Genomic DNA, 21,343 nt, shown 5'->3' with positions numbered 1-21,343 from the left:
GTGTCGTGGCAGTTCTGTGGTGTTAAGCTGAGCATTGGCATCGAATGCTATCAATTTATACTTCACAACAAGGTTTAGCACTTGATACACAACACACTGAGGGTCCGCTGATTTTTGTGTCGCTTACAATGCGGCACGAAACGGGAATAAAATGAAGATGCTAAAAATTCTGTGCCACCTCGCGAATTTGTTGTCCGTCGGCAGACGTGATTCAATGAGTAATGTGTCATTCTTTTTGAAATATATGCTCATGGATGCATTGACCACTCCAGAAACATGCTGAGGACAGCTATGGCCTCGCATCTCTGACAGCATATCAATACGGTATTGTCAAATGCAGCGATCTCGCTGTTATGTGTTCCTGTCTTGCTTTGAGAATCATTGCACCCGCGGCGACGGCAGTGTCATGCTGTTTAGCATCGTCAGCATTTCTGATTGCAGTATTTTTGACTAGACAGTTTTGACTGTCGTGTGAGCAGGTAAAATACGAGGGTGCTATTGCTTATTTGCCTGTCACATAATGAATCCAAGTCACCAACTTGAAGCGGCCGATCATCGAACAGAGAACGAGCTGAAGCACTGCTCACCGCTCCGGTTTACTGCACCGCCACGTCCTCGACCGAGTTGTCGTAGCTCTTCTGGAGCCAATTCACAGTGATCAACCTCGAGAACGCGTCGACCGTGATCATGTCCACATTTTCCGAGGCCGACACCGTGAAATTCAGCATCTTGGTCTCATTTCCCACCATCAAGAACGAGTTAGAGCTCCAATAGCCAAGCACACCTGGCACATCCACCTCGACGAAAAGAGCCACAAAGTCCGTTGCCACAAGTTCCACGCTAAACACGACGGCATTGCCACTCTCGGTCTTCACAACGGAGTGCGCAGCCACCTCTCCCCAGCCCAAGTTGAGGTGCTTGTACGGCGCGAAGAAATGATTCGTGTCCTCGCAGGCAGCCGTCTCAAGCCCAGTGGTGCTGCTCTTAACGACGCAATGAACATGTAAGAAGCAGGATCTGTGATGACAGGACGTCGCGTCATGGTCCAGTAGCGCCTCGATGTCCAGCTCCTCGATCAAGCGGCTCTCCTACGCAATAGTACAGTTAGTTTGACGTAACTACTACACAAGACAGTGCATTGGGACCACGCACCAATGCTGCAACGGTGATGGCTTGACGGTCGATGGACTTCACGAGACTGCCACACTTGGTTCGGCGGATCTCATACACGACGTCAACGTGCAAATCTTCGTTTACATCACTCACGGCGTACACTTCCACAGCTTTACTGTCTTCGCGTTTGTGGATGGAAATGATGAAAGAAGCAAATTCCCGCTTTGCCACGTAGTGCAAGCTCTTCCATCGACCGGAGTATTCGATGCTTGACCAACTGCTACCTTGCCAAATGTCGTTAAGTTGCCAGTACAGAATGCCCATCGTCATACCGAGCTCGACGTTCTTGCCACGGCGCCACGTCTGGATGGCTGTTTGATAACACAGCGATTGCTGGATCTGGGTCAGATACAGATACGACTCGATGCGCTTGCTGATACTAAAGCCGAACGATTTATCATCTTGAACATCGGACACTTCACCAAGCCATTTTTCGTTGCGGAAAGGGAAGGGCACATGAAAGCGGCGCTCGAGCTGCGTGACCATTTGAGTCGTGCCGTTCTCGTGCCTTTCGCGATACTTTAAGAATTTCCAGAACGCTTGAAAAGAATCCCAGTCGTCCTTCGAACTGATATTGTGGAGTGAATCAGCTGAAGGCCAGCTCTGGAAGCCAAACTCGGAGATGAAGCGAGCCCGCGGGTACATTCGATAGTCTTGGCAGTCGTTGTTGTAGTCGTAGAAATGAACGTCACTGGACCGAAACAAACACGTCGCAATCAGCTTCGAATTCGCTACCAAATAGCAAAAGACACACAGTACTCACCCAAACGCGACTCCATTCGTGGGACCCCATCGCTTGACGTAAGGGTCAACCGAATACAAACCGTTAGACGGAGACGTATCGACGAATGGTCTACTCGAATCCAATGCTACAATAATCGGACGAATTAAATCCACGAACAGTGTGGTGAAGTCGACAACAGCAATATCGCGGTTGAAGGTCGTTCCCGGTGGAAATATTGGAGCCTCAACAAACTGCTCCATCATGTTTTCGTTCTCATTGTTTCCTCCCCAGATTGCAATGCTGGTGTATTTGCGAAGCCGACTGACCTGAACACTCACCTCCTTCAGCACATTCTGGAGGAATGCAGTATCGCGAGGATACATTCCACACGCAAACATGAGCTCTTGCCATACTAGGATCCCCAGTCTATCGCATTCGGCGTAGAACAAGTCGGATTCGTATCGACCACCTCCCCAAACTCGAACCTGCCGCGTAGAACGACAGCGTAACTATGAAGTATTGGTGAGCAAATTTTCAATTAATTGAGCTATCGTACCATGTTCATGTTCGCAGCACGAACACTCTCGAGTAAATGACTTATCGTGGATGCCTTGGTACGCGTGGGGAACGAATCTGCCGGGATCCAATTTGCGCCTTTGATGAAGATAGGAACTTGGTTAATTTTGAAGTAAAACGTCTTCCCAGCCACATTGCCAGCGTGTGTGTCATCCTGAACCAGCTCCACTTGGCGTATACCGATTTTGTGAGAAAGAGTCGAGTTGAAGTCTGAGTTCCATGCATCTACGCGTATGCCGTACAGGTAGGGCTCGCCATACCCAACAGACCACCACAATTTCGGATTCTCCAATCGGAACCTGCAATAGCGAGCAAAAAGCATCAACGTTAGCAATCAAAAGCGGCATTATACTTGTTCTAATGGTTTTCTTACAAAAGTTCAATTGCCGTGTCCTCCTTCCAGTCTTCTGGTATCGTGGTCAAAATAGTAGTCTTCTTCTCCTCATTGACAAATAAGTCAAAGGTGACGTTTTCATGCTTAGCTTTCCCGCCATCTAGCGCCACACGGACGGTAACATCCACAACCGAGAGGTCCTCCTTTCCACCAGGGAAGACCTGAACTACCTGCAGGTCCTTCAGCTTCACCACCGGCTCACCAAACTCGATATACGCTGCTCCAGCAATGCCCGACGTAACGAATGCCGGGCCCCAATCCCAGCCAAAATCCGATCCAGCCTTGCGGGCAAACGAACGCCGTGTGGGCTCCGTCCATGTATTGAAGTTCTCCGTCGCCGGAACAAAGTACGGATATGTGTCAGCCTGATTTCTGGTGTACTGTAAAACAGGTTGAAACTCCACTTGGATGTGGTTGACCCCAGGCAGCAACACTGCTGCAACGTCAATTCTGTGTGACACGAAGGAATTCGCCGTAGTCGCTACCTGTTTCCCATTGACCGTCACATGTGCCACTCCGTCCAACGTCTCGAACACAAGCGTGGGCTTTGAACTAACGTCGCTTGGCAATGTCACTTGCGTCTCGTACGTCCATGTCTCCTGTACTACCCATTGATACTCGCGCTCATTGAAACGATAGTACGGATCACCTATCACGCCAGCCTCCATCAAGTGGACATGCGAGGTTCCAGGCACCGATGCGTTGTCCACGCGGACGGAGCCATTGGCAGAGCGGAAAGTCCATCGGTCAAGCGGAACGATGGCGGCATTCAAGCTGGTGGTAGTCGCTAATAGCGCGGTGAAAGTCAATTGGAGCCCCCGCATCTGTGGCCAACAGGGGAGATTAGAGACTGACGAGCTCTTAGAGCACTTCAACCACGAAGATATTGATTCGCAGACCATCTGTTTGTGTACACCACATAGCTGATACAAAACTACCCAAAAATACATCGAGGCGGAATTCCAATACTGAAGCCAGCGCGAGACGTGAAGTGTACGCGCGGAAGCTTGTCCCGAGGCGTTGGAATAAGCGTTTAAACACAGAGTTGAGGCCCATCGACAGACAGGGAATATGGCGACACGGGACTTGACGCGTCAGTTCCTTCAGTTGCGTGCGGATGAGAAGGCTAAAGTGCTGCGACGCAAGAATATCGTGAGCCACCGCGAAGAGGGCAATGCACTCATAAAGAGCGCGGACCAGGAAGCCACCAGTGTCGCTATCGCTCCCGGTTGGGTGGACGTTGTGAACGGCACCAATCAGCACGTGGCGCGTATTAAGGAGATGAGTACGTGGCAGAAGATGGCGAAACCGGAGCAGAATGGAGGGGGGCTGATGTATTATATTTGTTATTGATACTGCAGTGGAGAAGCTCAATAAACTGCATACGAGCCGCTTGATGGTGCGCTTCGACGGTCAAGAGTCCAAATATGAGCGGGAGATCGACCAGTTGACGCAGGACATTACGGACGAGTTCCGCAGTGCTGAGAAGGGGCTGCGGCGTATGGCACAAAGTGATCGGAATGGGGAGTTCTCCGCCGCTGACGCGAAGACCAGACAGAATGTGCAGAGGTACGCCAGCAGAAGGACAAGTATTTGACTGAAAACAATCGTTGTGGCTAATGATCTGTGGCTAATGATCTTGATGTTGAATAGAGCATTGGCGACGCAGCTCCAGACATTATCAGGCGACTTCCGAAAGTCACAGAAGACTTATCTTGCACGTGTAAAGAACCAGAAAGAGGGCCCCGTCGAGTTCGACTTCCTAGCAGAAAATGACGCCAAGCAGAAACGGCGTGGTGGAGCTGACACGGTGCGTTGATTTCAAGTTTAAAAGCGATCTACGCATAGGGAACATCGTAGTCTAATGTTGCCACAATGTCCTTGCGCGGCTTCAGGGATTCACACAGGCTCAGATCACGGAGGTGGAGATCGCTGAGGACGTCATCAATGAGCGTGACCAGGAGATCCAACGTATCGCCACGTCCATCACGGAGTTGGCCACAATATTTAAGGAACTAGCCGTGCTCGTGATCGACCAGGGCACGATCTTGGACCGCATCGACTACAACATGGAGCAGGTGGTGGAGCAGACGGAGAAGGGTATCGAGGAACTGGAAAAGGCTGAGGAAACGCAGAAGAACAGTCGTCCCATGAAGTGCATCGGGCTGCTGCTCGTCATGATCTTCGTCATGACAGTGTTGCTTGTACTCAAACACTCGTAGAAGACACCTAGTCCACTCCCTCTAAAAATCAATCTCAACCACAATATTGTCTTTCAATATTACGTAATCTATCGCTATTGTCAAATTTTGCTGATCAACTCCATGGATGTCGAGGTGAAGCAACAGCAGGCGCTTATGCGCTCGCTGCGCGTGTTTGTGGACACTCTGCGGGACATTAAGAAGGCGGAGGACGCTAGCGAGGCGAATTGCAATGTCATGGAGGCTGTGCGTGTGCTTTGCGGATCTCCCGAGACGCTGGGCGGCGCTCAATGGCACAACGAAGTGTGGCGACGCGGTCTTGTGCCCACATTCCAACGTTTGTCTCTCTGTATGACGCGTCTGGACCAATTGGAGGCGCAAGAACGAAAGAGAACGGGACCGCCAACGACCCGACAAGCAGAGAAGCCTAAAGCACCCGCGGGTCTGTTAAGTTTGCGGGACTATTCGGTGTTGCAGGCAGCTGTGGAGCTGCTCTTCTGTTGGGGCGCCCACCCTCGTGTAGCTGCTGGAATACTCATGCCGATTGAGAAGAGGAAACCCACACGCACTTTGGAGAGTAAGACATGAGGCTTTGGGAGAGTTGGGAAGGGGTTTAGCTGACTTTTGAATTGTGTGAATGCAGTTTCCAAGGACGTGCTGATGTGGGGATATCGTGGATACACTCGAGTTATTGTTGATGCTGAGCTGAAGAGTGAGGAGACAATGAGCGGGCTTCTGAATATCACGCAAGCCATGTTGCAGTTGCTATCGCTGCCACAGTTCCAGCCTATTTTGCTGCCGAAGTACGTGGTGGAGTTGCTAGCTCTGTTGGTGTATGGAGAAGTGGCGATGGATACGGAGGTACCATCACCCGTCCAAACGGAATTTACCCGACTACTAGAGATGATGTTGCGGGTATTGCCGCTGCGTATGAGCATGAGTAGTCTGCGTGCGGCACTCGGACAGACCACATCTGTAGCGAATGAACAGGCGGTAGGTCAGCGGTTCAAAGCGCGCTGTGGTAACTTATTGTCGCGATTACTGATGGAAGACGGAGGGATTGTGGCTACGATCGAGATGCTGCTCGGAGCGGTGGATGAGGGAAATACGCAGGCTAGAATGCAAGTTGCCACTCTGATATGCCAATGTCCAAGCGGCGAGGATCCCGAGAAATATGCAACCGCATTGTGCACGCAAGTCCGTGGACTTTTACTTGCTGCCGTGACTCCTGAGAAGGGAAATTCCAGCAGCAAATTATTGGGTGAAATGGCAGCGCTGTTGGCCGATCAGTTGGCCACCCGCCACTCCGCACTATTCGACTCGCAGATCTTATCGATACTTTTCCACCCATTACTGATTTACGAAGATAGTCGGTTGGATGCAAATTTTCCAGTGGGAGAAACAAGCGAAGAGGCTTTGAATCGCTGCGTGGGCATTGCTCGACTACTTCTGTGTGGCCCGCCTCCTTCTCAGCGATTTTTACAAGCTCTAGCCCCGTTAATCCGTTCTCTCCTCCATATGTACGCGTTCGCTGCATCTAGCAAGAGTTTTCTCGTGGCACCGCTACGTGCGCTACTCACAGCGTGGATTCGTTCATGTTCAAACGCGGCATTACTTCTCCAACTGGCGATACTTCCTGTTGCGTTACCTCTCCAGCCGACTCTATTAGCTTGCGGGTATGAGCGGAATTTTGCCCAAGAATCATGGAGGCCACTGCGAGAATTTTGTGCAGGCGGAGGTGGTGGCGTATCCCTTCGGCTTTTAAAGCCTACGTCGGCAATTGAACTTGATTCTACTGAGTCATTGAAAGCTTTGATAATGCCGCTGGTGGAGCTACTGGGTGACAAGGAGCTTGAAAATTCGGAAGTGGTCGGAGATCTCTTTTCTTCGCTTTTATTGACCTACATGCACGTGCGGAAGCATGGCACGACTGAAGCTATTGATGTGAACGTCAAGGACAAAAGTGCAGCATCTCCATTCGCATTATACGAACCTATGAAAAGTCCTACAAGTGCTGAAGGTGTTGAGATGGTTCTGATGGTGTTATTGGCGCTCATCGAATGCTTGGGACTATCTGTGCTACGTAGTGCTGCAACAGTGCTGCAGTGTATTGGAACTGTTCTGGAGACATATAACACCCCTGCAACAAGGCTCGTGGATACAGAGAAGCAGGACGAGAGTGTTGTGCAGACAGCGGACAACGAAGAGGATGAAGGAGACGAGATCTTGACAATTTCTTTGGGTGTGGTTATGACGGTTCTCGAAGCAGGAGCGTCACATCGCAGTGACTCGGAGGAACAGCAGCTTCGTGCACTGCTTCCTGTACTGGAGGTTTTATCTCGCCACCCACGACCTGAAGTGGCAGAGCTCGCAAGCAACGCCCGAGCGCAGATTTTGAGCCGCGGCGCGACAGATGCCAAAACAACAAGAGCAGGCGAGCAGAGTTTCGAGGAGGTGCTTCGCGAGGCTGAACAGGACCTATCTAGTCAGCTGGTGCCGTTGCGTGCACGTGGGGTTGTTACGCTGACAAAACTTGTGCGGCGGAGTCATACGCACGCGCATGACGCAGATTGGACACCACGAGTGCATGCCTTAGCTCAAGTCTTCCTACTACATTTACACGACTCGGAGAGTTATGTGTTCCTTGCGGCTGTCCAAGGATTGGCAGCATTGGCAGACGCCCATCCAGATGTAGCAATTCCTGCATTGGTGAAGGCACTACAAGACCCGCAAAACTCGTTGGAATCTCGCATTAAGCTCAGCGAAGCGTTGTTGTTCGCTGCTAAACGGTGTGGCGACACATTGCCTAAGTACGGCAAGCTGTTCGTGTATGCTTATTTGGATTGTATACGTCCACATCCTTCGCAGAGGAAACGTGTGCAGCGGATCCAGAAAGAGGCGGTCAAGCGCATTCAACTAATTCAAGAGATACAGAGCGATGCAGAGAAAGCGGCAACGACAGAAACATCGCAGAGCGAGCGAGAGAGTGAGCAAGAGCTGCTTGCCGCTGCAACATTACGTGCTAGTTGTCTGTCGAATCTAGCCGAAGTGTGTGCACTCCTACAGTGGGGGCTTCAACCGTTCCTGTTAGACGTGCTCACTTGCGTTTTCGGCGTTCTTCAGCTGGAATTGGAGCTTGAGGCACAGCGTCGTCCAAAGCCTGGAGCTACTGAGGACGAGCAACAGAAGCTGTGGAAGCATCAAGTGGAAGAGCAGCAGCAGCGCGTGGTGGCGGTGCGACGGGGAGCTGTATTCGTTCTGCGCTATCTCATAGAACTGCTTGGCTGGAAGATACTGGAGCTGATGCCGGATCAGTTATCGCCGCTGTATCATACGCTCAAGCACGTTGCACGTGTCAACCGAGACCGTGTCGTGGTATTCCATGCCAACCGCGCCTTAAGAGCTCTGGATGAGGTCATGCGAGCCGAGCTCTTCCCACGGGTGGAGCAGCAAGACGCGGTATTCGGCATCTCGAGCTTACGCATTGTGTAGAGCAGGGCTCTGTAATCGAGCTATACAACTTCAATGTGGCTGATAATACGAATCATTCTGAAGGATAATCATCCCCTTTTCTACCAATCCTAACGCGCGTTGAAAGACTTTCAACTTCATTTACTTACAATGGTGCTTCTCTGCCAAGCTATGCAGTACTGGTACTACTAGCCCAGGGAAATACTCGACGTGTGCGCAGTGTAGAAGCTCGCTGCTGCAAATTTCAACTGGCTGGCAAGTTCTATGAACAATCGCCACAGTACTCACCAAGCCAATCGCTGCGTCACAAGAAGCCCCGTCATTTTCCCGTTCTTGACGTTTTGTTGACGCCGGCTTACGTACTGCGAAATGGAATCAGGTGTAAATTTGTTGGCGCCGCCAACATGTAGATGCATGGCAGCAGTGTTCGTTCATGAGTTTGGCTGTACAATTGTACACGAACGTCACTGACGTTTTCGCGAAATCCTCCGTGATTGGCTGAAAATGCACCTTGTCACGCTTCAACTTCATTTTGAATTATCCTTCGGATAAGGCATTTATCGTCCACCCTCACTTCTCAATTAGCAGCATCCAACTCAGTACCTCCTACTTGTCAACACACGCCATGTTTCAGTTTATTTCGCCCTCGCCGCTCCCATCTGATGGTCCCAAAATCAGTCGACAAGTTTCGGAGATCGAGAGATTTCGTGCTCGCCATCGACGTCTTTGTCGTGGGCAGCAGACTGCATTACCCGGATCCCGGATCGAGGCCCTTGATGTGGACGAAGGTCGTACTCGCAAAATTCCCGCTAATTGGCGGAAGAAGCAACAGCAGGCGCAGGCCCGCAACAACTTGGACGATGGCTACTGGCCCGAGTCGGCAGGCACGGAAATGCACTTGGGCTACAACGCCTTTGACTCTATAGCATCACCCGAGGGCTTCTTCGATGAGACAGAGGAGTCCAAGGTGGTTAAAGACACCGCCATCGTACCAAAGCAGCAGGTCGACGAAGAGCTTCAGTCGGAACCGGTCGGCGAGGTGAAACCTGCGACTGTCGACGACAACGATCAGCAAAAAAGGAAACAGTTCATGGCAGACGTGGGGAAGAAAGTGGCATCAATGGGCTTTAAGAACCCCAGTATGTGGGAGCAGAAACTCCCCAGCCGTCAAGTATCTGGCGAACCTATCCAGCGAGTATCGACTTTTGGGGTAAATGTGCTGTGGGGAGCTCCCGTGTACTATAACCCGTATATAGGTCAGCGGCGTACGATGTACTACCAACCGCTGTACTATGCTTGAAATGCTGTTTGCTTGCATCGCATTCCATGTATTAGAATTTTGTACCACTACATTTCATTCTTAAAAATCAATCGTTATCCAGACTATACAGGCCGGCTACTGCCTACAGCGCAGCCATAGCAAATATTTGAAGTAACTGAAGCTTAGTGAAATATATGCTATATCCTAACGACTCCGTATTAACCCTTTCACTACCAGAGTTTTTTTGTAGGTCCGCTCCGGACCTCTACCTCGACCACTAAGCTATCAGTAAAAACGAAAATCAGCGAATGGTATGGCTTTGATTTTCCACGTGGTTGGTGAAATTGTTGAGCGAAGTCGCTCACGGTACTGCTTCATATTCAAAATTCCGAACTGGCAAGGGGGGAACTGGCACAGAGATGGTTGGGCTGGAATCGACGCGGGCATGCAGCTACTGTGGCGACGCGCCGTGTGAATGGGACCAGTACAGCAAGTACATCATCAGCAGCAGGCTTCGAATGTTGACACGGAGGCGTGGACAACGAGCTCCACGGAGCGTCAAGAAGGCGCTAGCACAGCTATATTTTTACAGGAAAAATGGGCGCCTGTGCAGGGAGGCGCGCGTCGAGCTACCCCTCTGCGTCGACAAGCAGATATCTCGCCTCAACACAATCGTCACGTACGTCTACATTGCTTTTTTCTCCACGTTATGGCAGTTCAAGCTGATTTAGATACGTTATCGTCTTGTTCTTCTTCAGGCGTGTGTGTGCAAGGGGGTCTCCTGAAGCTTCGGCACACAGAGCGTCGAGGGCTGACCGGACGGCAGCTGAGTTAGATGAAAGTGCGTCTTGAAAGTGAAAGGCTGTAAAGCAAACAACGTGGAACCCTCTGTGGCACCCTGTGCACCCGAAAAGCGCTTTCCTGCTGGGAAATCCTCGCAGAGAGCAGAGATAACATGTTAGTTTGCCTTTGGAGTGCTGCTTTGAGTTGGGCGTGATTGCATGGGGACTCGCGTCGGCTCCGACAACATCTTGAATGGGCTGGTTCGGGGCTGCTTGATTGCGGCGCTCTTTTTGCCACCGTGCTTGCTGTACGGATGTCAACTTCTGAGCTACACGCCGCTTGAATTCGCGCAGCGTTATGCGTGCTGATGCAGTTTTCGCTACCTTTCGGAACAGTGCGAACGAGTTGATGAGCGCAAGGTCCAACGCCCACGTGAGGATGCTCATGGAGAGCCGCCTCTCCTTCCGTCGGATTGGATTGGTGCTCCGCAATTGATCCACTCGGTCTACGCCGTTCATGAAGAGGTTGTACGCTACTATCATGGCCGGTACCTGGAACGTTTTTCGGTGCATGACCTGGTCTCCAGTCCACCGCCGTAGCGGAGCAAGACCACGACATAGCTGAATTGCCTCTTGAGAATGCCCAGGCAGTACATCCTGCGAAGGAGTACCTGCCAGATCGTTGGTGTAGAAGACCACGGTTTTCTTGTCGCGAAAAACGATGTAGCCCGCGTTCGAAGCTGTCGTTGTTGGCGGAATGTACGGCGTCTGCCGGTGTGCTGGAATTTTTTTTTGCGCACGCTTGTGCTTCTCTTGAAGCTTCTCCCAGTCGACTGGTACATCCAGCGCTGCAATAAGCTCCCACGAGCCTCGTTCAGCATTATCGATCCTTGCTTTCGAAGCCTCCAAACGCTCGGCCATCCACTTGCCCTGTAATCCTATACGAACAGTTCCCAGCAGCTTCATTTCGCCATCCGTAAACGTTGTCAGAGTCTTAGCTAGATTGTGTCGAGTGTAGAAGTTGTCACAAACGAGCAAACGGTGCTGGGTTGGTGCTGGATACGTCTTGGTTAGGTGGCCGCACATCGCGATCCATAGAGCACTAGCATCTTTACGTTTGATGCAGACATCGTCGCGATCTAGAGTTCTAAACAATGCTGATCTAAGCGCTGGGAAGACGTCTACGTATCTGTCAGCCGGGGTGGTCTGTGTGCGATTGCCGGATCCATTATCCCACACCGAGTAGGCATACAGGCTCTCCCAGCCTACAACAGAGTTGAAACGCACGCCATACTTATCGGGTTTCGAGGGCATGAACGTTCTAGCCGACGATCGCGCCTTTGTGCGCACCGTGTTTTCATCTAAGCTGACAGCACCAACCGGGACTGCAATCGCGGCGAACTTCTCCTGTATTTGTGACATCAGTCGCCGGCTGTGCCACAACGGATCCTGCTCGCGCCGCTCGACTGGCACGCTTCCAGGTGCGTGCACCTGAAACCTCGCCCGAATATGCTCAAAGCGACTCCTCGCCATTGTTGCCACAAAGTCTGACTGCCCCATAAACATTTTCTGAGACCATAACTCCTTGATCTCGGTCACAGGGTTGAAACTCATCGCAATCTCTAGGCCAATATAAGCATCAAGCTCGCACACTGTTGCCTCAGGCTTTCCTTTCTCTTTGAGCATTTCGTTCGTCCACCTGTGCAACGAGTCCCGAAATTCTCTGGTAAAGAACAAGGAGAAGAGCCCGAGCTCTCCTCGCTCCTCGTAGGCAGCTTTCACCTGCCCCTCGCGAATTATATGCAGACCGCTGTCATGAATGATGCCATCCACGTACGCGTTGCCAGTTCGCCTCTCCCCTGGTGGTAGCGCACCTGCAGTGGACTCGCTGTTGAATACGTCATCGCCCTCCGCACCTTCGGTCCCGTTGGGTTCCCCTTCCTCTGTATCAGAAACCTTAAAGCACCAGTCAGTGTCAGCGCCATCGTCGGCGTTCAGCAGCACGGCGATGTCCATCTTGACTGCAGGTAGAATGCAAAAGTGCTGATAGATCGCAAATTTGCGGATAGACAGCGAAATGTGTGCGGTAGAGGACCTCTTATTATTGTGGTCTTCACGGTTCTGTGTTTGGTAGAGGTCCGCTGCGGACCTGTTAGTCTTGGTGAGCTGGACGCCTTACCCTCGTTGAGAGAAAATTAGCCAATGACTGAAAGCCTGCACCGCTGTTAGAGGTCTACTGCGGACATGTAAGCTCGCCGGATTTGGCTGGTAGTGAAAGGGTTAAGTATCACCCGGGGCACATTGCCGCTTTTTGAGAAATTGTACACGAGTCAGTCGACCTTTAAGAAAGTAGGCAGAGCAATAAACTAACTCAGAGCACCACCGACCGATTTTACGGCAGAATTTCATTCTGGAGTACAGGCGCTGTCCATGAACTCCTGCCTTACACACCGCACAGATTCATGCCCACAAGGCAGTTTCACCTACACAATGCAGACAACAATTTTCATTTTGTTTTTTACGAAGTCACCCACTGGACGACTCCGTGGTCGTTGGCCCAGCTCAAGCCTTCGTCGTATTTGCAACACTCGCCATTATAAACTAGAAGAGACGCTGATAGTGAGTGTTCAGGATCTCTTACAATCACGCGAAACTTCGATGGCCTGCAAATCATTAGTCTAGCAACAGCAACGCACACGAATCACGTAAAATTCAAACTTACTTGTGGGATTTAGAGTATTATTCATTTACTATTCTACTAACATTTTCTCAACTCTACGCATGGTGTCGTGGTTGTTACAGCGCTTGCTGCTCGATGTCATGTGCAGTGTATTGCACTGGGGACTCTGCATCACGGAATTCTGCCCGAAAGTCGGCAGCTGGCGAATAGCTGTCGAAGACCCGGGAAGCTCTGTTCCCACAGACTGGCACTGTTGAAGCCCATGGCCGTCACTTGCTTCGCCACCTCAGCCATATGCAATCTACGTTTCTCCTCCTCTTCAACCGGCTCGGATGTGGTCTCAACTGGTTCCTCCTCGTAAAAGGCTTCGGGCGACGACGAGAAGTCGAACGCATTGAAGCATAAGTGCATTTCGGTGCCTGCTGATTGAGGCCACGCGCCATCCTCGATTTGATTGCGATGCAGCTGCTTCTGACGCCACTTTGCCGAGATTTTGCGTGTACGTCCGCCGTCGACGTCCAGCGCTTCAGTTGTTGAAGTTGTCGAAGCGTTCTGTTGCTGCCCGCGACACATGCGGCGGTGACGAGCGCGGAATCGCTCGATCTCCGCCGCCTCCTCGCTGAATTTGGCGCCGTCCGAAAGCGGTGCAGACGTCACGAACATGGCGATGCCGCAAAAATCACTTGTGCAGCAACACGTTCCGATTTGTTAATGGCGTGTTCAGATAAGAATCGAAGATAAGAGGGACAAAACGAATGCAACTCAAAATGTACCCAACAATCCTGTCCTAGAATAAGTGTCCTAGTCACTATGACAAGGGTGTGGTTTGCTGTCGGAGTGTCCACGTTACATATTTCCAGCCAATGAAGACAAAGTCTACTGCAACGTCACAATAGGCAACTTGCTCTCCGCAAACGACAACAAGTATGGAGTTCGGGTCATTTCTATCCTCGTTCATAGAAAATGCCATTGCTTTTGCATGTACTACATGATGTAGTGGGCCACACGTGCAAAAAAATCGACGGCATTTCACCTTGTGGCTGTGCAAAAGGCTTGCATTGATATTAATAACAAAACTCTTTCCAGTACGAATTTTAAGAATTTCTCCTGCAAATGAAATAGACCATGTCTCTCCTACATCATCTAATTGCAATCTGCTGATCTACGTTAGGTGCACCTACCAGTCTTGCTCTTTTGTTCCATCATGTCACCAACAGCTCCTTGTTGTACTTGGAGCAAAGCCATTCTACTTCGAAATACATGTCTGGACAAACCGCACTACACTCCAGAAGCGCTGTAAGGAGTGCAAAGGATACTTTCTCTGCTGCGGCGATTAATAATACCCTTCAGCTCGTATTGTACCAGGCGGACAAGTGATAGTCTCTAGGTGCAGGTCTGACAAACCATGGTAAATGCTGAACGCGCTCTTCGCCCCACAGACGCTGCTCCATACTAATCAATGCCCGAAGTAATCATAGCATTTAATACCAATCCCAGTCGCAAATTGAATGAAACCTTCAGTAGCTTTATCAAGTCACACTGCTCCGGCGGTTAATATATGTAATATTGCACCTCATTCGCTGGTAGTGCACCTTGCGCTTTCCAGCTCCAAGCAAGCTTCGACACAGGATACGCCAAAAGAATCGAAAACATGGAATATTTTAAGCGTTTAAGTTAATACTGTCCATTGATAATAAAATACGAGCGGATACATTCTACTGGCGATTTGCCAAGCTCATGCGTTTGAACGATGAATCTGCCAGCGAGGAGGTGATGAAGTTGACGGCTGCATCCTTTTCCAGCGGGGGACCCGTTCCATGTTCGTTCCCAGGCGGTGTGCTTGGATAAACGCTGTCGAACCAGAGCCCTCTTGTGAACTGAAAACGACGTCTCCACCAAAGTAGCGAGCGAACAGTCTTGCAATTGGCAAACCGTAGCCGCCCCCACTGAAGTGCTCGCAGTACGTTGGGTAGTTGTCCGAGTTAATAGGTGGGCACAACAGACTAGTGGTGTAGTCGTAGTGCCACAGCTTATTCCAGCGACTACGTGGAACGCCTCCACCCTCGTCACTGACCTTGACGGTCAGGTCTTCACTGCCTTGGCAGATCACAATCTCCACGGGGGGAAGTTCGTCGCCTGACCGGTATTTGCTCACATCCGGGTAAACCTTGACTCCCGCGACCTCCTCAACAGACGGGATGTAGAAGTCCAGCGACGGACTCTTCGGGTTCATTACACGCTCGAAGCGGTTCATTTTGCCTTGTGGCGGAAGCTGAAACCGAGAACGGTGGTGCTCCACTGTGGCACGCATCGAGTTCTTGACCAACTCGAAGACCATGTGGTGAAGGTGCGATTCGACATACATGAAAGGCATATTGGTGCTGGGAGTCACACGAATCTGAATGAGAGGTGCCGCACCACAGTATTGCACGCATAGTCTCCGTGCTTGTTCACACGCATCACGGACGACCTGCTCGGCATTAACCAAATGCACACGGCCACCAGTGTGCTCCAGCGACTCGACGTGGTGTCCGATGATCATGCGGATACCAATGCGACCAAGGAAGAACTTGTCCAATCGGTCCTTGATGTCCTCCTGCACGCTTTCCAGCTGCAGTGCACTCTGGCCCAGATCCGTGGCCTTAAGTTCCTGGAGACCGTAGCAGATGAGCGGCACGAGGTTCGAGCCGCGCTCCTTGGCGTTGCGGATCTTCTGTGTGAATACCAGGTCCTCTGCGGCATTTGTGGGCGACTTCATGCGATTGATACTTTGCAGTTCATAGCGATAGAAGTTGATAGCGTGGCGCACGGACGTGGTCTCGCTCAGACCCATGGGCAAGTCGGACAGCTCCATGATGGCTCGTGCGTACCTCGACTGCAGCTCCTTGTGCACGAACTTGGCCGCCACAAGACGCAGCTTAGTGCTACCATCAGCGAACGTGCGCATCTGCTGGAGAGACATGGGCGTGGGGTCGTTGTGGGCAATTTCGCGCACCTCGTCCATGGAGATGGCGTTGGCCTCGAAGTCCGCACGAAAAGCGTCCATGTGCAGCAGTGCAGCACCGTGGCGTGCCACGGCAGTCTTGGCGACCGTGGATAGCACGCCTGATAAGAGATGGGGGTTGGCACTACGCCTGACAAGTTCCATTGTCGTTTGAGGTGTTGGGGTCAAATTGAATTGTGAACTCGAAAGTAGCTCACTGTTTTCTGCTTGGATTTGTTGCGTGTCTCTCGCTGTTATTATTCTTGTCGCGAGTTCGTACTGTAGATGATACTAATTAAATGTTCAGTAATGAATCGAAATATGCAGGGTATGGGAATGATTTGAAGAAATTGAGCCAAGTTTTCGATTCTCAAATACTTATTTCGAAAGGGTTTGTCATTGTTGCAAATCGGACCTGACGATAGTACGACGCTGGCGGTGCCACAAGAAAACGCGCGTTCACAATCGTAGCGCCACTTTCGTTTGACAAAGAATTGTATCTAAATTGTTTGCCGTCTCCGTTGCCTAAATTAATCTGCCTGGTACGATGAAGACGGCACTCGTTTACCGGCAAGCAATAAGTAGCGTTGAGGACGCTAATATGTAAAGTATATGCAACAGATATAACATGTGTACATATAGATCGCCTCGGCTCTCGAATTTGTGGGAGCCTCTCGCATGGTATTGCATACTCACGAGAATGGGCATGCATGCATCGGCACGCAGGTTGTCTGCACATTGACTTAAAGTCTATGTCACCAGGCTGCTTCTGCTCCACGTCGATTGCTCAGCCAAAAATGCAGTGAAGGTATCTGAAGTCGCCTCGCAAGATGTCCAGATAGAATGCATGCGGAGTCTGCCACACTGCGGACACCTGCCGCTTTCTGTGACAAGTAGTTGGCACTCACGATGGCGAACACGAACCTTGTCTGCAGGCACACATTCGATCGCTCTTCCTGGAGAACAGCTAACTTAGTGTCATGAGTGAAAAGCAGAAACAACTTCGAGGCCTGTGCGATCTGGTTTAGATATTTATTGAGAATTTGGTGTGCGAATATTACTCTTCATCGACTACATGTAGTACATGTAGTGCCACCACGGTGTTAACATGTAATCAACGAGCTTTTCCAGACTACCTACGGGACTCACCGACATTTGTTACGATGTCTTCCGTTTACAAGAGCTCTTCAGTACCTATCGAGCTGGTACAAGACGCCCTGAAAACCTAATTTGTCGAGATAATATCTTTTGGAACCATTCCAGAAGCTCGGGTTAGCTTTTATCAAAGATGTTCAACGGGTACATGAATTGAGGGCGGCGCACTGGATTTGGTTCATCGATACGGCGGTAAAATGGAATAGCCTGCTTCGAGATAATTTTGAACTTTAACTCTGGCTATCAATTAGTGACGGCAATGGAGTTCACATGGAACTGTCCCGCTCGGTAGATCGCCAATAAAAAATCCCCATATAATATGGGGATATACCACCTTCAACACTACTCAATAAAGTTCATTCAGGCGCTCCGCCTTGGGAGTCCCAAGTTGCGGCTCGCACGGATTCTTTCTTGGTCTGTGGATACAACGTACCTCGCAGGTTAACAACGCCATGGCTTTGTCGCTAACATTAATCGACGCTGCCGACCACCGGAACGCTGAAGCTCGACGCGCGACGAATCGGCGTCACTGCCAACGATAGCCCAGCGTCAACTTGACAATGAGCACCGACGTGTGCTGCCCACTACCTGTACAACGAACCATATACAGGTAGTAGTTTCCTATGACTATTCGATGCAATGTACGTTGTAGCCAGAGCTGCCGCTTGCGTTTCGGTGGGCGCTTCAACATGGTTACACTTCATGTCTCCACGCGACCAATCACTTGTTTTGATGCACGAGTTTCCGTCCGAGAGGAGAGACTTTCGTCTCCAGCGAGCATGAGTACTGTCGAGCTCAGCAACACCCACAGCTAAGTTAACTTGCTACAAGGGTAGTCGACATTGGCAGCTTGTGCCGGGGCCAAAGCTCGCTCTAAAATGGTCCCCATTGCCCTGGTTCTGTCTGTATTGAACTTGTGTGGAGCACATTCTTGTGGCCCTGTATCGACCAATCAGCGCGCAACAGATTTGCATGAAGCTGAAGTGCTTGCGCAACGCTCACAACGGGAATAGCCCAGCGAACGTGAGACCATGTTGCGTCGCGGCGGCAGCTTCGCGCCCCTGGCCACGGCTCTGGGTAGAACGCACCACGTGCGCTGCATGCAGAGCCACCATTCTACCTCTGAACTGTACGCTTGTTTGTAATTGGATCTCAATATGATACTTTTCGTAATGGTTTTTGACATTTCGGTGGTACTCTTGTGTTATCTGTAGCTACGAGACGCCCATTCCCATGGACCAGGTGCGCGAGATCGCCGACACGGAGCCCACGCCTCTGTCTTTGCAGCAGATGCGATCGTTTGCCGATGGTGGCGCCAAGCTGCACATTGTATCGGCCAAGTTCCTGCACAAGGAGCTGCAGTCTCGCTTCGCTCGGTAAGAAGACCATGACCCTTTCACCAAAATCATGATTATTGCCGTGTATTGCGCGCTTTCCATCTGTTATGCAGTTTATAGTAGCTCTTACCGTGTTTTTTGTGGATGTTTAGTGCTATTGTGGAGCTCTCGGAGCTACCACTGGGGCTGAGCGACACTGCGTCCATCCGTCAAGCCATCGACGTCTACCGACGAGAACTGCAGTGGATCAACTCTACAAAACCACCAGCCACTGTCGTAAGAAGAAGACGTGGAGATGGATTAATGACTAAGATCTGACTTGCTTTGAGCTTGTTGGCAGGCGGAGGACCGATTGTTCACAGACACGCTGCGTCAAGCCAAGGCACGCGGCTCCAACTTGGTGCCGCTGATCTGTTATGGTCTTCAACAACTCAAGGCTACGGATCTCGGACACAGTGCCTTGCAAATTGAGAGCGCGCAGGAGGACATCAAGAGCCGACTGGACAAGTTTTTCCTGGGGCGTATCGGCATCCGCATGCTCATTGGTCAGCACGTGGAGTCACTCGAGCACCCAGGAGGACGTGTTCATCTTATAAACGTCGAGGAAATCGTGCGTGAGGCATGCGATCGAGCCACAAATTTGTGTGTCCAGTACTGCGGTGAGGCTCCGCCAGTGGAGATCCACGCGACAGCAAGTGCTAGTACACCGTTGATGTATGTGCGGTCACATCTGCACCACATGGTATGTAATGCAGTATCCGGTGTACTCAACGAGGTGTAACAGACAACGACATGTTTTCATTTAGGTCTTCGAGCTCGTGAAGAATGCCATGCGTGCGACGGTAGAGTACCACAAAAAGAGGATTGGCAAAGCCCCAGGTGAACTCAACCATTTCAAGCAAGTAATGAACCCGGACAGTCCGTCCTTGGGATTCTTCCTTCCTTCGGTATGTGACTAGTATGGATCGCATGTGAAGCTTCTATTTTGTGCTCACTAAGTTCTTTGTGCAGGTTGAAGACGTTTCTGGTGTCAAGATATTCCCTGACGTTAGTAAATACAAGCTTGGAGGAGAACTACCGCCAGTGGAAATCGTAATTTGCGTGGGCAGTGAGGATCTGACCATCAAGGTCAGTGACGAGGGCGGAGGTATTCCACGCAGTCGCTGGAATAAGTTGTGGCACTACGACTACACCACAAGCGCTCCTTGCCCACCTATCGACTCCAATGCAGCCTACAGGCAACACTTTAGTGGAGGTGGCTATGGACTGCCGATGGCAAGGTTATTTGCACGCTATTTCGGAGGTGAAATCACTTTTAGCTCGCTCGAGGGCTCCGGGTCGACTGGGTTCATTCAGGCTCATCGCCTTGGAACCAACACAGAAGTCGTCCCTGGTCATGCGTCCTTCAACCTCCCGCCACTCTATTCGTAATTTAGACGCCAAATAATGCTTAACATACGTATTGGCATTGTGCATGAAGCATTGCTAACAAGTCAGGATATAGTAGCGGGTAGTGTCAACGTGGTAGTAGATTTCACTTTTTACACAGCGTGGTCCTTGATCGGGTCCCATGCCGTCACAAAGTACGCGTCCAAGCCGTTTAACTTTTCCATCTGCTCACTCGTGAGCTCCAACTTGGCAGCCTCCAGATTCTCCTTAATTCTGGACTCGGTCACTGACTTCGGTAGAGCCACGAAGCCCTTTGCCAGACTCCACGCGATCAAGACTTGGGCCTAAGTAGCACCCACCTCACTCGCAATCAGCTTCAGCGTACGGTCATGCATCTTCTGAGCACGAGCCAAAGGTGAATACGCCTCCATGATAATTCCCTGCTCCTCGCAGTACTTGACTGTATCGGCACGAGCCAACCACGGATGCAGCTCCACCTGGTTCACCGCAGGCTTTACACGCCACGTCTCCGCCAGCCTTTGCAGATGCAGCTCGCCAAAGTTGGACACGCCAATGTCACGCAAAATCCCCTCCGTCTGCATATCTTCAAGTGCCTTCCAGGCTTCAGCACGTGTAGTACTGTCAAAGGGGGCGTGCAGTAGATACAGGTCAATGTACTCGAGTCCGAGCTTGCGGTTGCTCAAACGAACCCCTTCCACCACCTCATCGTAGTTCCATCGGGTGCGGGAGGCGACAATTTTGCTGGTTACGAAGATTTCGTTGCGGGGGATCCCCGAGTCCCGAATGGCTTTACCCACATCCGATTCGTTGCGGTAGACGGTGGCAGTGTCGATGTGGCGGTACCCGAGCTTGAGAGCAGCGAGCACGGCGTCGTACGTCTCGGAACCAGGAGCGCTCTGGTACACGCCCAATGCGACAGAAGGGATGGAATGACCACTAGGGAGCAGCTTGGTCTTGACCAACGCACTCATTGGAAAATGGGTGCTTGGAAACGGATTCGCCCCTATTTACGGGATCTAATTATGGTGTACATGCAAAGTATTGTTACTTCTTTCCCCGAAACAACACTGAAACAACATTTTTATTAGCCAATCAAAATCGTGCAAACAAAAACCACAAATCAGCGAATCAGCGATCGCGAAAAGTGTATCCATTCAGACTCTTTTTTACGTCAAACATTCAGTCGTAGAAAAACA

General features: G+C 50.9%; 8 protein-coding genes across 11 annotated transcripts; 4 read left to right on the top strand and 4 right to left on the bottom strand.

Moving 5' to 3' along the window:
- Positions 1–76: 76 nt before the first annotated feature.
- On the bottom strand, positions 77–3,716 carry PPTG_12094. Of its 2 annotated transcripts, none has more exons than XM_008908306.1 (5): positions 2,847–3,716; positions 2,454–2,772; positions 1,937–2,406; positions 1,153–1,864; positions 77–1,088 (listed from the first exon to the last, which is right to left on the bottom strand). In XM_008908306.1, the coding sequence occupies exons 1-5, from the start codon at positions 3,689–3,691 to the stop codon at positions 597–599; spliced, it is 2,838 nt and encodes a 945-aa protein (XP_008906554.1). In that variant the 5' UTR covers positions 3,692–3,716; the 3' UTR covers positions 77–596. The 2 variants fall into 2 exon arrangements, with proteins under 2 accessions (XP_008906554.1, XP_008906555.1); XM_008908307.1 differs by having other exon boundaries at positions 1,937–2,382.
- Positions 3,717–3,811: 95 nt separating this feature from the next.
- Positions 3,812–5,154, top strand: PPTG_12093. 2 transcript variants are annotated; one of them, XM_008908304.1, is made up of 4 exons: positions 3,812–4,152; positions 4,229–4,436; positions 4,521–4,677; positions 4,763–5,154. In XM_008908304.1, exons 1-4 carry the CDS (start codon positions 3,939–3,941, stop codon positions 5,087–5,089), a joined length of 906 nt encoding a protein of 301 aa, XP_008906552.1. In that variant the 5' UTR covers positions 3,812–3,938; the 3' UTR covers positions 5,090–5,154. The 2 variants fall into 2 exon arrangements, with proteins under 2 accessions (XP_008906552.1, XP_008906553.1); XM_008908305.1 differs by having other exon boundaries at positions 3,812–4,436.
- An 8-nt stretch (positions 5,155–5,162) lies between these two features.
- On the top strand, positions 5,163–8,649 carry PPTG_12092 (hypothetical protein). Its single transcript, XM_008908303.1, has 2 exons — positions 5,163–5,645; positions 5,712–8,649. Exons 1-2 carry the CDS (start codon positions 5,192–5,194, stop codon positions 8,558–8,560), a joined length of 3,303 nt encoding a protein of 1,100 aa, XP_008906551.1. The 5' UTR covers positions 5,163–5,191; the 3' UTR covers positions 8,561–8,649.
- Positions 8,650–9,124: 475 nt separating this feature from the next.
- Positions 9,125–9,933, top strand: PPTG_12091 (hypothetical protein). Its single transcript, XM_008908302.1, has one exon. The coding sequence runs from the start codon at positions 9,165–9,167 to the stop codon at positions 9,837–9,839; it is 675 nt and encodes a 224-aa protein (XP_008906550.1). The 5' UTR covers positions 9,125–9,164; the 3' UTR covers positions 9,840–9,933.
- A 3,352-nt stretch (positions 9,934–13,285) lies between these two features.
- PPTG_12090 (hypothetical protein) lies at positions 13,286–14,072 on the bottom strand. Its single transcript, XM_008908301.1, has one exon. It carries the CDS (start codon positions 13,923–13,925, stop codon positions 13,434–13,436), a length of 492 nt encoding a protein of 163 aa, XP_008906549.1. The 5' UTR covers positions 13,926–14,072; the 3' UTR covers positions 13,286–13,433.
- An 830-nt stretch (positions 14,073–14,902) lies between these two features.
- Positions 14,903–16,436, bottom strand: PPTG_12089 (hypothetical protein). The gene has a single exon (XM_008908300.1). The coding sequence runs from the start codon at positions 16,408–16,410 to the stop codon at positions 14,998–15,000; it is 1,413 nt and encodes a 470-aa protein (XP_008906548.1). The 5' UTR covers positions 16,411–16,436; the 3' UTR covers positions 14,903–14,997.
- Positions 16,437–18,359: 1,923 nt separating this feature from the next.
- PPTG_12088 lies at positions 18,360–20,335 on the top strand. Of its 2 annotated transcripts, XM_008908298.1 has the most exons (6): positions 18,360–18,529; positions 18,615–18,776; positions 18,890–19,013; positions 19,078–19,479; positions 19,544–19,684; positions 19,749–20,335. In XM_008908298.1, the coding sequence occupies exons 1-6, from the start codon at positions 18,432–18,434 to the stop codon at positions 20,166–20,168; spliced, it is 1,347 nt and encodes a 448-aa protein (XP_008906546.1). In that variant the 5' UTR covers positions 18,360–18,431; the 3' UTR covers positions 20,169–20,335. The 2 variants fall into 2 exon arrangements, with proteins under 2 accessions (XP_008906546.1, XP_008906547.1); XM_008908299.1 differs by having other exon boundaries at positions 18,615–19,013.
- On the bottom strand, positions 19,694–21,159 carry PPTG_12087 (hypothetical protein). The gene has a single exon (XM_008908297.1). The coding sequence runs from the start codon at positions 21,116–21,118 to the stop codon at positions 20,471–20,473; it is 648 nt and encodes a 215-aa protein (XP_008906545.1). The 5' UTR covers positions 21,119–21,159; the 3' UTR covers positions 19,694–20,470.
- Positions 21,160–21,343: the final 184 nt, after the last annotated feature.

Source organism: Phytophthora parasitica (genome assembly GCF_000247585.1).
Source record: "Phytophthora parasitica INRA-310 unplaced genomic scaffold supercont2.29, whole genome shotgun sequence".
Classification (NCBI taxonomy): domain Eukaryota; phylum Oomycota; class Peronosporomycetes; order Peronosporales; family Peronosporaceae; genus Phytophthora; species Phytophthora nicotianae.
The sequence above is the reverse complement of the archived record's forward strand: the minus strand, read 5'-3'. Positions and strand labels throughout refer to the sequence as shown.

What these genes read in the sequence shown, in the direction of transcription:
- PPTG_12094 (XM_008908306.1), bottom strand. Translation starts at nt 3,691, where the DNA reads ATGCGGGGGCTCCAATTGACTTTCACCGCGCTATTAGCGACTACCACC. An exon ending in ACGAATGGAGTCGCGTTTGG is followed by an intron (nt 1,865 to 1,936) that starts GTGAGTACTGTG and finishes GTTTCGGTCCAG; the next exon opens with TGACGTTCATTTCTACGACT. An exon ending in CCATCACCGTTGCAGCATTG is followed by an intron (nt 1,089 to 1,152) that starts GTGCGTGGTCCC and finishes ACTATTGCGTAG; the next exon opens with GAGAGCCGCTTGATCGAGGA.
- PPTG_12093 (XM_008908304.1), top strand. Translation starts at nt 3,939, where the DNA reads ATGGCGACACGGGACTTGACGCGTCAGTTCCTTCAGTTGCGTGCGGAT. An exon ending in GGCGCGTATTAAGGAGATGA is followed by an intron (nt 4,153 to 4,228) that starts GTACGTGGCAGA and finishes TTGATACTGCAG; the next exon opens with TGGAGAAGCTCAATAAACTG. An exon ending in ACCAGACAGAATGTGCAGAG is followed by an intron (nt 4,437 to 4,520) that starts GTACGCCAGCAG and finishes GATGTTGAATAG; the next exon opens with AGCATTGGCGACGCAGCTCC.
- PPTG_12092 (XM_008908303.1), top strand. Translation starts at nt 5,192, where the DNA reads ATGGATGTCGAGGTGAAGCAACAGCAGGCGCTTATGCGCTCGCTGCGC. An exon ending in ACCCACACGCACTTTGGAGA is followed by an intron (nt 5,646 to 5,711) that starts GTAAGACATGAG and finishes GTGTGAATGCAG; the next exon opens with TTTCCAAGGACGTGCTGATG.
- PPTG_12091 (XM_008908302.1), top strand. Translation starts at nt 9,165, where the DNA reads ATGTTTCAGTTTATTTCGCCCTCGCCGCTCCCATCTGATGGTCCCAAA.
- PPTG_12090 (XM_008908301.1), bottom strand. Translation starts at nt 13,925, where the DNA reads ATGTTCGTGACGTCTGCACCGCTTTCGGACGGCGCCAAATTCAGCGAG.
- PPTG_12089 (XM_008908300.1), bottom strand. Translation starts at nt 16,410, where the DNA reads ATGGAACTTGTCAGGCGTAGTGCCAACCCCCATCTCTTATCAGGCGTG.
- PPTG_12088 (XM_008908298.1), top strand. Translation starts at nt 18,432, where the DNA reads ATGTTGCGTCGCGGCGGCAGCTTCGCGCCCCTGGCCACGGCTCTGGGT. An exon ending in CTGCAGTCTCGCTTCGCTCG is followed by an intron (nt 18,777 to 18,889) that starts GTAAGAAGACCA and finishes GTGGATGTTTAG; the next exon opens with TGCTATTGTGGAGCTCTCGG. An exon ending in TGGGATTCTTCCTTCCTTCG is followed by an intron (nt 19,685 to 19,748) that starts GTATGTGACTAG and finishes TTCTTTGTGCAG; the next exon opens with GTTGAAGACGTTTCTGGTGT.
- PPTG_12087 (XM_008908297.1), bottom strand. Translation starts at nt 21,118, where the DNA reads ATGAGTGCGTTGGTCAAGACCAAGCTGCTCCCTAGTGGTCATTCCATC.